Genomic DNA, 15,649 nt, shown 5'->3' with positions numbered 1-15,649 from the left:
TGTGGTATGTTGAAGTGTGGCACACCTGATGTCATTTTTTATTAACACTGTTGGAAGGGAAGTCAGGAGGTACCATTTATAACAGAGGATAAAGAGGGGCAAAAAAAGCAATGACTCATAAATTGAATACTCAACCAGGAGCCACAAGAAGGAGCAGGTCCAAATGATTGGTCTGGAGCACTCCGAACAGGACCGCAAAGGAAATACAGGCCAGATGGTTCTCATAAAGGCTGTGGCCAGGTCTTCACTTTGGGCATGAGCTGGGGGAAGTCCAGACCCAAATGGAAATATACATTGACATATAGCTTTATTGATTTCAAGTCTAGATCTAAAAGCATCCAATAAGCATCCCTAGGAGAAATACTTTAGTGAACAGATAAGAATAATTGTTAATCAGCCAATGCTTCTATTTAAGTGGGTGCTTTGAGCAAGCAGGAAGGTCTTTGAAGACAGCTCTCATCATGTTCAAATTATGTGTTTATGTTTCTGTCTCCCCACCTAGACAGTGATTGTGCTTCTCCATCTTTGAATTGTTAACACCCAACATGGCACCGGCTCAATAAATGTTAATTGAATAAAAGAATGCATTAAGCAAGAACATAGTAAAGACTATTGTTAAGAATGCAAGCTTCAATGTCAGTGTCCTGGAATTCTCCCTTAGAGATTTATTCCTTTGGATTAAACCTTGTCTTCTGGCACTGTCTTTGAAAATTAATCCCTGGGAAAGGGAAACACTTTGGAATCATAAACTCATTCACAGTTTGGAATGACCAGAGAATTTTTTCTCTTGAGAAGAAGAGCAGGTAGTAAGGAAGTCTGAGAGTTCTGGGTGGCAGGGTGGGAAAGGGGAAACTGATAGTGGAGGAGGGGTATGTAGAAAAATAGAAGGCAATGAAGGCAGATGATGTACTTTTGCAATAACTGACTGAGAACTACGCCCCCCCAAACCACCCCCACCACGGCGCATGGTGATTCTGGAAAGGGTAGATAGGGGAGGGGAAGGAGAAGGAGGGCACTTGTCCTGTCAGCTCACTGCTTTGACCTCTCCAGCCTGGCCAGCTGCCTGCAAGACCAGTGACCACCTGGAGGGCAAGGGGAGGCGCAGCACCCGTCTGTCCTGCAAAGTGGACAGTCAGCATCGCCTCCGTTGCCTCAGGACATCCCAAGGAAAGGTCCCCCAGTCACAAGGGCTGAGGGCAGCTGAGGCAGGAGTCCCCAAGGGGCTGACTCGCAGCCTGGCTTGTAGCCACAGCTCAAAAGGCTTCACTCAACTTCTGCCAAATGGATCCTGTTCCATATCCCAGTCCTTGTCCTCCTGCCAGGATCCACCTCCCACTAGGCCTCCTCCTTGAAGCCTTCCCTGATAGCCCTTTTCACTCTATGTTCACTCTAAGATGTGTCTGCACAGAGGGCTATTTCTATCATTACTCAGGCAGAGAACTCCAGCAAGTGCACGTGAACCACCCTGTGTTTGCTCGGGCATTCCCCAAACCTCGAGGAGCCTCCTACCCTGGGGAACTGGGCTGGACTGCCTGTGCATGCAACTTCAGGGCCCTCCGGACACGATAGCTTCAGACACAGCCCACAGGCGGCCTGGCTGGCTGGCCTCCTCAGCCCCTCCTCCCAGGGTGCACACAGCCTTGGCCCCCTGGTCCGAGATGGATGGCAGGAGATGGCTCGCAAAGACAGCTCAAGGAACACTTCTCTCTGAGGTCTAGGACAGAGCTGGCCCAGACTGTCGCCCGCCCAAGCTGTCTGTTCCCGGGACAGTATTTTCCCTGTGCTGCTGGGCTTCTGACTGGGGTGCTGGGGACTTTCTACAGAGGAAGGTAGCACTAGCCACAGGAGTAAAGGTCAGGCCCCAAACTGGTGACACAAAAGCCTCTTAGCTCTGTAGAATAGCAGGCCAAGTAAGTGTCAAGGCTAGAGCTTTTCTCTCTGGGTCAAGGTCTGTGTTGTGCCTAGCATGTACCGTGCAGTATGAGGTGTGGAATCATCATATTTCAGAGCTGGAAGGAACTAGACTGAATTCAATTTAGCACTTTATTATGCTATATTAAATTGCTCCCTAATTGTTTCGCGAAAGTGTATAATTAAGGAATAAATTGTGTGATACAAGTGCTCCAGGAGCCTAGTGTAGAAGTCAGAGGCGCTTCCATGGAGGGGCTAGACTTGGCTTGGCCGTGGATGGGTGATGCCTGTGGCCGAGTGCTACTGGGGGCTGGCTGTGTGCCAGGCATGGTGCTGGGCACCTGACATGTATTACTGCAGTTAATCCTCACACTCAGAGCTTTGAGGTGGGTACTGTCATTGCCCCCATTTTACAGAGGAGGAACTGAGTCCCCACTTCCAGGTGTGGTGGGTGGTGCAGCTGGAACACACCCCATGCAGTGTGACTCTTGAGTCCTAGCACTAGTGGGCCATGCACGATGGAGGGATTCTTCTTTCTGGGCTGTGGACAGACATCCAAGGTTGGGTTGGATTGGGTCCCCTCGTTTCTCCTTGCCAAGTCCTCTCAGACCGCCTATTCCTGCCCTCAGCTCCTGGCTGTTAGACTGGACTAAAATGGTCATATTGATCTAAGTAGGTGATTACGTGCATATCTTCTTCGAGTATTGTCATTAGCACTAGAGGCAAGACAATCTTTAGGGTCTTTCATCTCTTCCTCTCCTCTTTCCCACTTTTTATATTCTGTGTCCACCCACCCTCCACCCCCAGCCTCTATGCTTCATGTTTTCTTGATTGTTATCCCTGAAAAATGCTTCCTTCCATCTGCTCCTGGGGGTCCTGGATTTCAAAGAGAAGCCCTTGGTGGCAGGGTTAGCCCAAGGGAAAGACTTTTCCATGGTGGACTTACAGGTGTGGTGACAGCTGTGAGGGGTGGGGTCTGCACGCCTGCATTGTGGGTGCAGGCTGGGTTAGTATAAGCCTTTCTGGTCAATTTTCACTTCTGCAGAAAAGGACATAAATAAATAAATAGCCGGAACTCTTGGGCTCCATCCAAGATGGCACTGCTTCCTCCTTTCCTCCCACACACCCAATGTGGGCCTCTGGTGGCAGACAGACAGAAGAAGTTGACTGTGAAGGCAGGGTTTTTGGTGCCCTGAGACTCCTTGGGTGGTGCCGTTCCATGAGCTTTGTGGCCCTTAGTTTAGTCTGAATTGAGTGTCCTGGGCAAATAACCACTTACATGATCCTTTCTGTGCCTCAGTTTCCTTCTCTGTGACGCTCCCACCTCGCTCAGTCACTGGTGGAGTCCCCTGGGTGGGCTCACAGCTGGCAGGAGGTGCTCCCTCTCGGGGCCTGGTTTCCACATCAGATGATCATGGCCTCACCCCTTCCTCGCCCCCGCCAGCTCCTCAAACCCTCTGTTCCTTGCTTCTGTGGCCTGTTCTCCCTCCTGTCCTTCTTCACAGCTCCCGTGCTTCCTGCCTCCTGGACTGTCATCAAGAATTTTATACCAGTCACTTAGCACAGACAAGAGCACAGAAAGGAGTGAGAATGGAAAGAAATGGAGAATGGAAAGGACAAGAGATCTGGGGTGTGGCCGAGAGGACCAGCATCCACCTGGTAATCAGTTTAGGGGATGCTCAGAAGGTAAGACACCAGGGTCGTCCAGTTGTCAACTCTGTGTAGCCATGCATAGCCCCCACCACCGTCTTCGATGGCCATGAGGTCTGTGGGACAGTGGGCAATGGGGCTCCCAGAGCCTCGCAAAGAGGCTGTCTTCCACCGCAGGCTTCCCTGGGTGGACTGAAAACCATCCCTTCCTCACACTCAGCTGGAGCTCCAAGGTGTACCTTTTGAAGCCTCACAGAACACTTAAGTCTGTTCTTCTTCATCCAGCTTTTCCTTCACACATCAGGGAATCCCATTCTCTCCACCTTACCCATGGCGAGCTCTGCATACGCTCACTATCTTAGTCAGTGCAGGCTGCTATAATGAAATGCCACAGGCCAGGAGGCTCATAAACAGAGATTTATTTTTCACAGTTCTGGAGGCTGGAAGTCTGAGCCTGCATGGGCGCCAGCATGGTCAGGTTCTGGTGAGGCCCCTCTTCTAGGTGTCAGCCTGTCATCTTCTTGTTCTGTCCTCACATGGTAGAAGGGGCTAGAGAGCTCTCTGGGGCCTCTTTTATAAGGGCTCTAATCCCATTCATGGGGGCTCCACCCTCGTGACCTCATTACCTCCCAAAGGCCCCACCTCCTGATACCATCACCTTGGGGGTTAGGATTCAGCATATGAATTTTGGGGGGACACACATTCAGCTCACTGCATACACTCACTCCTTCACATTGAACCTCCACAGTCTCCACCTCCAGCTTCTCCTACTTCTGGCCTTGTATCAACCCACACCAGTGGGGCTTTTGCCTCCCTGCTCCCCCAAATCTGTTTTTCTCAAGGTCACTGATGACCTCCTAGTTGCTAGATCAGTGGGGCCTTCTCCATGCCCCTCTTCCTTAACCTCTGTTAGCATTGGATGAAGCTGACCCATTTATCCCAGAAACGTTCTCTGCTCTGTGCGTCCACGTCATAGGGCTCTCCTGGTTTTCCTCCATCCCACAGGACTTACTTTTCGGTCTCCTTTGCTGGCTCCTTCTCCTCTGCCACCAGCTGAATGTCAGAGCTGACCGCAGGCCCATCCTCTACCTTCTTCTCTCTTATGTTTGCTCTCTGTCCTGGAGATCTTATTGAGTTCTTTGTCCCTTGACTCTGGGATGTGTGTCTCCAGCCTGACCCCCTCACTGGGCTGCAGACGTGTGTATCTGACTGCCTAACCGATCTCCTGTTGGGTGTCTGAGAGTCATAGCAAGCTTAACATGGCCCAGGAACCTTTGATTCACACCCAAACCTATTTGTCTCCATCATTCCCACCTTCTTCAATGGCTCTATGATCCAGCTAGCTGTCCAAGCTAAAATTCTGGGATTTCCTGTTGATTTTTCACTTTCTCTTTCTAAAAGTTGCCTTCAGCATGTCCTACTGGTTCTTCCCCTAACCTCTTTCCTGGTCTGTCTCCTCCCCACCTCCTCTGCAACCCACCATCTTCTCATGCTGCAATCATTTCCTGTCTCCATGTTTCTTCTCTCTCTTTACAGACCATTCTCCCTACAGCAGCTGGAGGGGAACTTTTAAATAAGATCATGATATTCCCCTGCTTGGATGCTCTGCTGTGCTGGGTGGCCCATGAGGCCAACTTGACCTGGCATTGCTCACCTCTCTGACCTCAATTCCTTTCACTTCCCACCAGCCCCTCTGCCCAGGCCACACTGCTGCTGCTGTCCTGCAGCCTTCTTTGGCTTCCCATAACCCTTCCAGGCACCCTCCCATCCCCTGTCTTGCTTTACTTTTATAGAGCTCATCACTACTTGGCCCTATGATGAATTAATATTTTGTCTTTTCTCATGGAAGTCCACGAGGCTGGGGCTTTTGTCTGGTTTGGTCATCGCTGTATCCTGGCCTCAAACAGTACCTGGCGCATGGTAGTGGATCAGTAAGTCTTTGGTGAGTGAAAGAGGAGAAAAGCTGTCCTTGGAGGGGTACAGACAGGCAACAGAGGAGTTGCATGTAATCTGGTATAATAAGGACTGGGCTGGAGGTGTGCCCAGGGGCCGTGGGCACAGGGGAGGGAGGGCAGGGAAGGCTGCCAAAGGAAGCTGACACCTGGGCTGACCTCTGATGGATGAGTAGGTTGTAACTAAGAACACACAGCGAGGAAAAGTATTCCAGCCAGAGAGGAAAGAAGACTGACTCACGTCCCTGTCCCTGGGAGAGAGAAGAGGACTTCTAAGGAAGGAGGAGTGGCGAGATTGGGAGGGAGATGAAGTGGGCGGGGGCTACTAGGGAGCAGCTCTTGGCTTGGGCACCTGGGGATGATAGTCAAAGCCACCAAGAGCTGTGTGACAATATGTGCATAGAAGATTGACCAGAGCTACTTTAGACCCATGAAGGCTCCAGGCTGCTGAGCCGAATTTTACAAAGGGGAGCTTTTTTTTTTTTTGCAGTACGCGGGCCTCTCACTGTTGTGGCCTCTCCCATTGTGGAGCACAGGCTCCGGACGTGCAGGCTCAGCGGCCATGGCGCACGGGCCCAGCCGCTCCGCGGCATGTGGGATCTTCCCAGACCGGGGCACGAACCCGTGTCCCCTGCATCGGCAGGCGGACTCTCAACCACTGCACCACCAGGGAAGCCCCAAAGGGGAGCTTATTAGGGCTCCCTGGTCTGGCCCAGAAAATAAGGCTGCCGTGTAGGTACTCTTGCAGGGAATGTGCTAGATACTGGATCTGGGGCCCTGCAGAGCTGCTGGCTGGGGAGGAGGAGTGTCAGCATGAGGCTTTGCCCCTGACCCTCCCCCTAACTGTGCCAGGAATAACACTCCACTGAGGTTCACAATGGAAGCAGATTAATCACAATACAATCAAGGGTTGCGCTCAGAGCCTCAGGCTTATGTAGCTTTCAGTTCTGATTTCTCAAAATAGCTCTGGGGATTCCTGTGGACAGATGAAGAGACACTGGTCCAGAGAGGGCCCTGGTCCACTCCGGGGTCTGAGTCAGGTCCCTCCACCACCCAGGAGGGGCAGTGTGTCCTGGCAGCTGTGACCTGCTATTGTTAACAGCCAAGCCTTTCTTGCCTCTCCCTGCACCTATCTGAGAAGACACTCCAGTCCTTTGTGTGTCAGGCTGTAATTTTCAGACTTTGATTTCTGTGTGTTTGCCTTCTGTGTGTTTGCCTTAGTATGGTATCTCAAGATGGCAGCTGTTCTGCTCTAAAATAGCACTGAGCTCACTGAAGGGCTGTTGGCCTTGGGAAGGGGAGGGGGCTGCTTACTGAGAAGCTCTCAAATGACCGTGGCTTATGCCAGTCAGGGAGACGGGCTGCACTGAGGTGACTAAGGACATCGGTTCTGGGCTCTTGAAAGTGTGAGGTTCCTTTTTTAGTGCCTCCATCCACTGGCTGAATGACCCTGGGCAAGTTACTTTACCTCTTGTAGCCTGAGTCTCTGGTGTAAACCAGGACAGTGATGCCTGCCTTTTAGGGCTGTTGAGAGGATTAAGTGAGGCCAAGTTAAGGATCTAGTATCAGGCTACCACATACAGTTGTGCAGGGTGGGCACTGCACAAAAGTATCTAGCCAAGTGGAGTTGAAATCCAGCTCACTCTCATTTGACAAGCCATGTGCCTGGCATGTGGAGAAAAAGGTGCTTTTTCCTAATTCACACAGAGGTGCCATACCCACACTGTTCCTACCCAGTGTGGGATAAATAAACCACTCTGTGGTTCTCTGAGACTCCGCACCAGGCTTGACAGGGGCCCAGGGGTTCAGATTGCTGAGCTGGGGCGTCTTCCCTACTCCTGGGGCTGGTGGAGGTCCAGCAGGTGTGCTCTTGTGTGACACAAGGACTGCCCTGGGCCTCCTGTTTTCTTGAACAGCATTAGTATCTGGGGAGGAAGCGGCGTATTAGATAGAAAGCTGAATGCATGGGCTTCATCTTGTACCAGCCAGTGGCTTCTGGGTCTCAAAGTACTGTGGCCCCTAAGGAAGATCCCACGGTCCTGAAGGAGCTCTGGAGGTGGGATCAGGTGAACAGAGGAGCCCTCTGTGGGGCAGGCTCACGGGGAGGGGCTGGGAGGAATGACAGAGCCAGACTCTGCACACTGGATCCCGGGCATGCTGAAACGAGGCCTCCTCAGCCTTCCAAGCTGGAGCCCACGCCTGCGTGGGAGGAAGGGAACCAATATTCAGAACCGTTGTGGTCACGTCTTCATTTGTCTTCTCGCTGAGTAGGGGCCCTTGCCTGCTGATCAGGCAGCCAGCGCTGCCCAGCTATGCCCCCCACACTCCTGAGGGCACAGAGACGGGGGCAGGATGGATGCGGCCAGGCACCAGCATTGGACTTGGCTGACAGAAGCCAAGTGGCATCTGAGATGAGCTGGGCTCCTGATCTGAGCGGCTGGGACTATTTATACCTGTGAGGTGCCCGAATGTGGTGCCAGCGTCCCCTCCCCTTTGAGGTGGGTAGAGATCATCTTTCTAGAATTGAAAGAAGGGACAGTGACGAATTCACCTTGAGAGGCTAATGGCGTCGAGGAAGTTGGAGAAACTGTTGCTCTCAGTCTTCTAGCAGCTCAAGGGTAAGCTTGAGATATTTAGAGAGAGATCCATGACTTAAAGGGGCCTTTCTTAGTGGTTTCCAATAGTAAGAGAAAACTTATAAAAATATAGAAAAGTGTTTTTTGAATCATTCATAATCCCATTACTCAGAGAAACCTACTATTTTTTTTTACTATTTTTTAAAAAACATCTTTATTGTAGTATAATTGCTTTACAATGGTGTGCTAGTTTCTGCTTTATAACAAAGTGAATCAGCTATACGTATACATATATCCCCATATCTCCTCCCTCTTGCGTCTCCCTCCCTCCCTCCCTATCCCACCCCTCTAGGTGGTCACAAAGCACTGAGCTGATCTCCCTGTGCTATGCGGCTGCTTCCCACTAGCTATTTTACATTTGGTAGTGTATATATGTCCATGCCACTCTCTCACTTCGTCCCAGCTTACCCTTCCCCCTCCCTGTGTCCTCAAGTCTATTCTCTACATCTGCGTCTTTATTCCTGTCCTGCCCCTAGGTTCTTCATAACCATTTTTTTTTAGATTCCATATATATGTGTTAGCATACGGTATTTGTTTTTCTCTTTCTGACTTCACTCTGTATGACAGTCTCTAGGTCCATCCACCTCACTACAAATAACTCAGTTTCGCTTCTTTTTATGGCTGAGTAATATCCCATTGTATATATGTGCCACATCTTCTTTATCCATTCACCTGTTGATAGACACTTAGGTTGCTTCCATGTCCTGACTATTGTAAATAGAGCTACAGTGAACATTGCGGTACATGACTCTTTTTGAATTATGGGAGAAACCTATTATTAATATCTTGTTACAGTCCTTCCCTTTTCCCATGTGTTCACGTATGTATATATAATTCTTTTTGGAGATCATAGTTTTGTAACTTGCTTTTTTCACTCAACATTATCATGAGCATCTTCCCATTACACACAAAAATTTAAGCATCTTTTTTTTTTTTTTTTTTTTTTTTTTTGCGGTACGCGGGCCTCTCACTGCTGCGGTCTCTCCCATCGTGGAGCACAGGTTCTGGACACGCAGGCTCAGCGGCCATGGCTCACGGGCCCAGCCACTCCGTGGCATGTGGGATCTTCCCGGACCAGGGCACGAACCCATGTTCCCTGCATCGGCAGGCGGACTCTCAACCACTGTGCCACCAGGGAAGCCCTAAGCATCATTTTTGATGTCTGCATGGTGGTCAGTATCCAGACCAAAAAGGGATTTCTATGGCTTCCTCCAGAATGCCGTCCTTGGGCCTCCTGTCAGAAGCAAAATCGAGGGGTGACCCATGTGGCAATGCTTCTTGCAGTCTTATTTCCTCAAGTCATTCATCTTTAAAGAGTGAGATGGAGCAGCACAGCCTCCCAAAAGCAAAGCCCAGATATGCTGGAGAAAGAAGCAAGGGCTATTAGCTCCGTTTTTCAGATGGAAAACTAGGCTTTAGACCCAGGCCTGCAGTGATTTTGATGACGTGGCTGAGGTACCACATGGAGTGTTTTCAGAGTACCTGGGATTTGTTATCACGTGTGGTAAGACACACAGACGTGGAAATGACTGTCGTGAAGGAAGAGGTTTTTATACTTACAGATCTCTAGAAACAGGAAGCACACCATGCCATGTAGGACCACACAGGAAGCACCAGAGTCAGTCAAGAAGCAGAAGGAGTGGAGGGAAAAAGTGGGCAAGAGCCATATAGGCAAAGCCTATATGGAAGGAACGGATGCGACAGGGTATGCAGACTTAAGGTTGGCTAGTGCGAATAATTTCATTGGGCTCTGGGGCAGAGGGCTGTCCCTAGTTGTTTGGCAGCTGGCCTTGGGGTGATTAGGGCAGAGGGATAAGTGGCCCTAAGTGTGAGAGGAGGAGGTGGTGGTGGTGGTGGAGTGTAAGCTCTGGCTTGCTTGGTTTGCGTATGAAAGGTGTGCTCGTGGGCTGTTTACCATCTCTAGGAATTGACTGGTTCTAGGAGAGGCAGTCTCTCCAGGGCCAGCAAGGCCCCAGATGTCAAAGCATCAGAAACACATAGTTAATCTATGGAGCCTGCAGCAGAGATGGGTGATCAGGGACATCCCCACGTCCAAGCAGAATTCAACATGGGCTTTATCCTCAGGGTGGTAGGGGAGAGGTTTACTAATAGCAGCAGAAGGAGGATGGCAGCCAATCCAGATGGTGGAGAACTTCCTGAGTGATTCGTCTCTGGCTCAGCTCTGCCATCAACTAGCTGAGAGACTGTAAGCATGTCTCTGACTTCCTGGGCATCCACTGGCAGCTCTCGCCCTTTAACGGCAGGAGAAAGGGAAAGAAGGGAGATGGACATGCCTTGGGCACTTCCTGTGTGCCAGGCACTGTACTAGTGCTTTTTCTCTGAAACTCTCATCAATATCTGCTCTCAGCCCTGTCACAAGTGTACTGCATTTTTAATGCGGATTTTGCAAATGAAGAAACTAAGGCTCAGCAAAGTGATGGGCCTAAGGTGGCTAATGAGGGGCAAAGAAGGATGTGAACCTTATTCCGAAATCCTCTCCACCTAATAGCCACTAAACACACCACACAAGACCAATTGGAATCATTGAACTGCCTAGTGATGTGCATATGAGTGATGCTGGGGATTCAGGAAAAAGGAAGACTGAGTGGAGGTTGGCAGAGGTAAGGCCAGGAGGGCCTTGTGAAGGCAATGGAGGGGCTGGCTGACCAAAGGGAGGGGCTGCTTGGTTTTAACTTCCTTTGAGAGTTTCTTTCTCCTGTTTGTGGATCATTCATTCATAGTATTGTTCTGGCTTGGTTAGTAAGTGGGAAAAACGGAGGGAACCTTGGGGATTGTATTTAAGTGCTGGGTGGGACTTTAGATACCACCTCGTTCAGATTATTTTTAGGAGAAAAAAGAGGCCCAGAGAGGGGAAGTGATTTACTCAAAGCCACACAGCTGGTTTAGAGGCATATCCTAGATGTGTCTGCAAGTGTCCAACTCCCTGAGAACACTAGGAGAAGCCTCCTCTTAATAATCTTCTGCATCATTATAATCTGGAGCTTTTCTTAGAAGCATCCGGAGATCATGGCTTCAGATGACCCAGTGGATTCCAAAGGGCTTCGTGTCACTGGCTCTGGTTGCAAATGATGATCTTTGTGATAAGACACCAGACCTCACTTACTGTTATGTGACTGGAAAAATGGCATGAGTTGGAGCCAAGGTCATGGACTTTTTTGTAGCCCCGGGCTGACACCTTGTTCTTAGTTTCAGATAACAGAATCCATTTTAGCTAAAGCAGAAAGGGATTTATTAAGGGTAGAGATAGCACAGAATCATTGGGAAAGCTGAAGACGGACTCTAGGCTAGCTTCCAGGAATGTCTCTGCAGACTGCACTGTGAAATTGGGCCACCGTGGAAGCTGCTGCTTCTGATATAATCGCAAAGGTGCTGCCACCACTACAATTTCCAAGAGCCATGCCACCTCTGCCACATTCTGCACCAGCAAAACAATACCTTGAGCTTTGTCACTCTTCTAGAACACGGCTCTGACTCAGTCTCATGCTACTGATTGTTGAACCTAAATTGCTTCAAGGACCCTAGCTACAAGGGAGTCAGGGAAATGTAGTTTTTAGCTTTCTTGTCTCTGTAGTACGAAAGGTGCAGAGATACCAAAGACAAATTCCCAGTGTTTGAGATACTCCTCATTTGGAAGGGGAAATAGATATATAAACAGACTATTATGATACAATGGTATCTGCTCTAATTAGGGGCAAATGTATAGAGGGACCCTGAGAGTGAGCATTAGAAAAGGCTTCCCAGAAGTGGGGGCATTTGAGCTGGGTACTGAAGGATCAATATGAGTTTGCCAGCTGAGAAAGACAGAGAAAGGAGTTGTAAAACACAAGGGAAACAGAAAAAGGAGAGTGTGATATTTTGGGGATCCTCAGTGCCTAGTTCTTATGAAATCTGCTTAAATTCTTTTAAGACATGAGAGAAACGAGAGGATTTATTTTGTATAAATAGGAGCCAATGTGTTGTATAAAATATTTTAATATTCTAAAATATTATTTAAAATTTCTTAAATATATAATTATAATATTTTAAAAATTAACTTAAATCACATTAAAATAAAGAACAAATATTTACAAAGATAATAGTTTTAAAGTGTTAAATATTATATTTTTACATTATTTAAAATACCGATATTTTAAAAAGAAGCCAATTTATTGGATAAATGTCTCAATATTTCTAAAGCAGCACAGACTTAAGTTTGTCTACATAAGTTAGTGAGAACATATGTGAAATAGCTGCTGCCACATTTTGGGAGGTTTGTGGGAAATGCTCAAGGACTGACTTTATTTTAAATCCTTGGTTATGGCTTGCAGTGCCCAGCAGCAGTCCTGGGGCTCCATCCCCACCTCCTGTTCTCCAGGGCTACCTGTTGAGAGGCCACTGCCCCAAGTTAGAGAGGCTGACCCTGCAGGCTTCTTGATTCTGGGCTGTCATGGGATCCCACCCTCCCAGCTTAATCTGCCCAAGCATCTTCTGAAAGAGAGGCCGTGAGGAAAGGGTGCACCTGGCCTCTGCCCTGTGGGCCCCTTCTGCCTCTGTGGCCAAGTCCAGCAGTGAACTACTGTGTTTTACCTTGGTGAGAACCCTCCCCCCGACTCTCCCCGCCCTCCGGCTCCCCCACCCCCCGGGCAGGCGGATGTTCCCTGGGCTGGTGCAAACTGTCAGGTGCGGCTATGGGAGGCCAGAGGGCACTTTCTAGGGGTTACCAGCTGTCCTCGTGAGTGGGTGGACAAGAGCAGTCTTGACTGTATGCACTGGTACACAACGCAGCTTTGCCACCTGCCACCTACATGACTCTGGCAAGTGAGTTAACTCCCAGAGCCTGCTTGTGATGACCACTTTCCTGGTGGGCTAGTAATAAAGATTGAAAGGGAATATGATGCTTAATGAAATAAGTCAGACAGAGAAAGACAAATACTCTACGGTATCACTTATATGTGGAATCTAAAAAATAATACAAATGATTGTACATGCACAACAGAAACAGACTCACAGACTTAGAAAACAAACTTGTGGTTACCAAAGGGGAGAGGGATAAATTGGGAATATAAGATTAACAGATACAAAGTACTATATATAAAATAGATAAGCAAGAAGGATATACTGTATAGCACAGGGGATTATACCCATTATCTTGTAATAACCTATAACGGAATATAATCTGCAAAATACTGAATCACCATGCCGTATACCTGAAACTAACATAATACTGTAAACAACTGTACTTCAATTAAAAAGAAAGAAAAGTGAATGCTTCTACGTAGAGTGCCGGGCCCTGAACGTCGCCCATGACAAGGGCTCAGCAGTATTGGCTGAAATTGCTATTGTTATTCTGTGTGAAGCTGCAGAAGGTACTGCAAGGTGACTCTGACATGCCTGGAGCCAGCTGGTGTGGGAGTGGGCTCAGGCCCGTCTACACTGACAGCACCACCTGGAGTGCCACCTGTTTAGCCTCAGTTTTCTCAGCTGCCAAATGGGGAGAAAGAAAGAGTCTCACCTAGTCACATTGTGAGCATCGGCATCAGTGAGCTAATGGAAACAAATACTTTTTTTTTTTTTTTTTTTTTTTGCGGTACGTGGGCCTCTCACTGTTGTGGCCTCTCCCGTTGAGGAGCACAGGCTCCGGACGTGCAGGCTCAGTGGCCATGGCTCACGGGCCCAGCCGCTCCGCGGCATGTGGGATCCTCCTGGACCGGGGCACGAGCCCGTGTCCCCTGCATCGGCAGGCAGACTCTCAACCACTGCGCCACCAGGGAAGCCCAACAAATGCTTTTTACAGTAGAACAAGCAGCTTGTGTTTTTTCAGCTACGCTTGTGGCTGTCGTTGTGTGACACTTCTCCCAAGAGGAGGAGAAAGGAGAAAAGAGCAGGAAAGGGCAGGACCAGCTGAAGACCTGTAGCCTCACTGCCCCGGCTCCCAGGGCTGCCTCCATCAATCACTGGTCAGAGGAAGACCGCAGATGAGAACATGCCCAGAGCATCCTTTTTCTCCTTCGAAGCCACCACGTGGAACCAAACCTGCTTCTAAATGTCATGATTTACTGAAATGGGTTCATGCTTATACTTCCAGGTTGATGGAGGTGCTGAGAGTAATCAGCCACCAAGTGATCAGGCCACAGGGTGCCAGCAGTCCTGGAAACAGACCCTCATCAGGTCGTCTGCTGGGGTGGGCTGGTTTGCTCTATTAATTTGGCCAGATACCACCCCTCTGCCCCCCACCCCCCGACAACAAGAGCCCCAACAGGTCCCTGAAAGTCTGGCTGCTTCTCTGCGTAGTAACCTCTGTCCCTATTGGTCCCCAGGTACTTTGAATTTTACGAGGGCCCTTTTGAGTATAACTCCACGAGATGCCTGGAGCTGAGGCACGAGATCTTGGAAGTGAAGGTGCTTTCCATGTGAGTGTGGCCGGGTGGGTGGTGGGTGCAGGGTGGTGCACGTGGGGACGGGCAAGGCAGGGTGGGGTAGGGGGTGAGGGATTGGCCCAAGGAAACTGGAAACTTGGTGCATCACTACAGAGAAAGAATTAGGGTGCTTCCCCGGGGCCTCTGGCATTCGGAGAGCTCTGGAGGGCTCGACGCAGGGATGACTGTTCGTGTTTTATGAAAAATGCCAAGTTTGCAAGGTTACCTCTGGTGACTGCGCGTTCCAGTCCCCGGCTCAGTTACCAGCGTCTATGGTTATCATCACTGGTCTCTTCTTGGATAGAAATCGAAGAGGGCAGAGGAGCATCTTATCTGAAATTCAGTACTTTGTGGCTTAAGCATTGCCCTCTTGCTATTCATTAAATTTTTAAAAATTATTTAAAGGATACAACATTCAAGTGGTACAAAAAGATATACAGTGAGAAGTCCCCTTCCCACAGCTACCCCCCTCCAGTCTCTCCCTCAGAGGCCACCCATGTATCCTCGTGCATCCTTCCAGAGGGTCTGCATAAACCAGCACCCATGGGTGGATGTCTTTTACCTTTTTTTTTTGTTGTTTTTTGTTTTTTTTGTAGTACGCGGGCCTCTCACTGTTGTGGCCTCTCCCGTTGCGGAGCACAGGCTCCGGACGCGCAGGCTCAGCGGCCATGGCTCATGGGCCCAGTCGCTCCGTGGCATGTGGGATCTTCCCAGACCGGAGCATGAACCCGTGTCCCCTGCATCGGCAGGCGGACTCTCAACCCCTGCGCCACCAGGGAAGCCCCCCCCCTTTTTAATACAAATAACAAGAGAACTGTGCTCCCCACTCCCCACCAACGGTGTATCACCTGTGGCTCTTTTACAACCTGTGTGAGGGAAAACGCATTACATGCTGGACTCACTAGTGTGTATGTGCCTCCCTCACAGCACTGCCATGAATTGAGAGGAATTTGTGTCATGTTAATCATGGTAGGATGTATGTTTCTTTGAAAACAGTTATCACTGACCCTTGAACAACATGGGTTTGAACTGCACAGGTGCACTTATATGCAGACATTTTTTGAGAGTAAATGCTGCAGTGCTG

The 15,649-nt window shown here is 49.3% G+C and overlaps 1 protein-coding gene across 3 annotated transcripts in view; it reads left to right on the top strand.

Annotated features, from left to right (window-relative positions):
- Nucleotides 1-15,649, top strand: part of ST8SIA5 (ST8 alpha-N-acetyl-neuraminide alpha-2,8-sialyltransferase 5) — a 64,024-nt gene that overhangs the window by 29,311 nt on the left and 19,064 nt on the right. For 2 of the 3 annotated variants that reach the window (XM_060119248.1, XM_060119247.1), the window contains one exon: nucleotides 14,467-14,559. The exons of the other annotated variant lie outside the window; for it this stretch is intronic. In XM_060119248.1, the coding sequence (XP_059975231.1) occupies nucleotides 14,467-14,559 (93 nt within the window). The remainder of the gene's footprint in view (nucleotides 1-14,466; nucleotides 14,560-15,649) is intronic. 3 annotated transcript variants of the gene reach the window in all.

This window comes from Mesoplodon densirostris, chromosome 15 (assembly GCF_025265405.1).
Source record: "Mesoplodon densirostris isolate mMesDen1 chromosome 15, mMesDen1 primary haplotype, whole genome shotgun sequence".
Classification (NCBI taxonomy): domain Eukaryota; kingdom Metazoa; phylum Chordata; class Mammalia; order Artiodactyla; family Ziphiidae; genus Mesoplodon; species Mesoplodon densirostris.
This window is presented reverse-complemented; position numbering and strand designations above follow the sequence as displayed.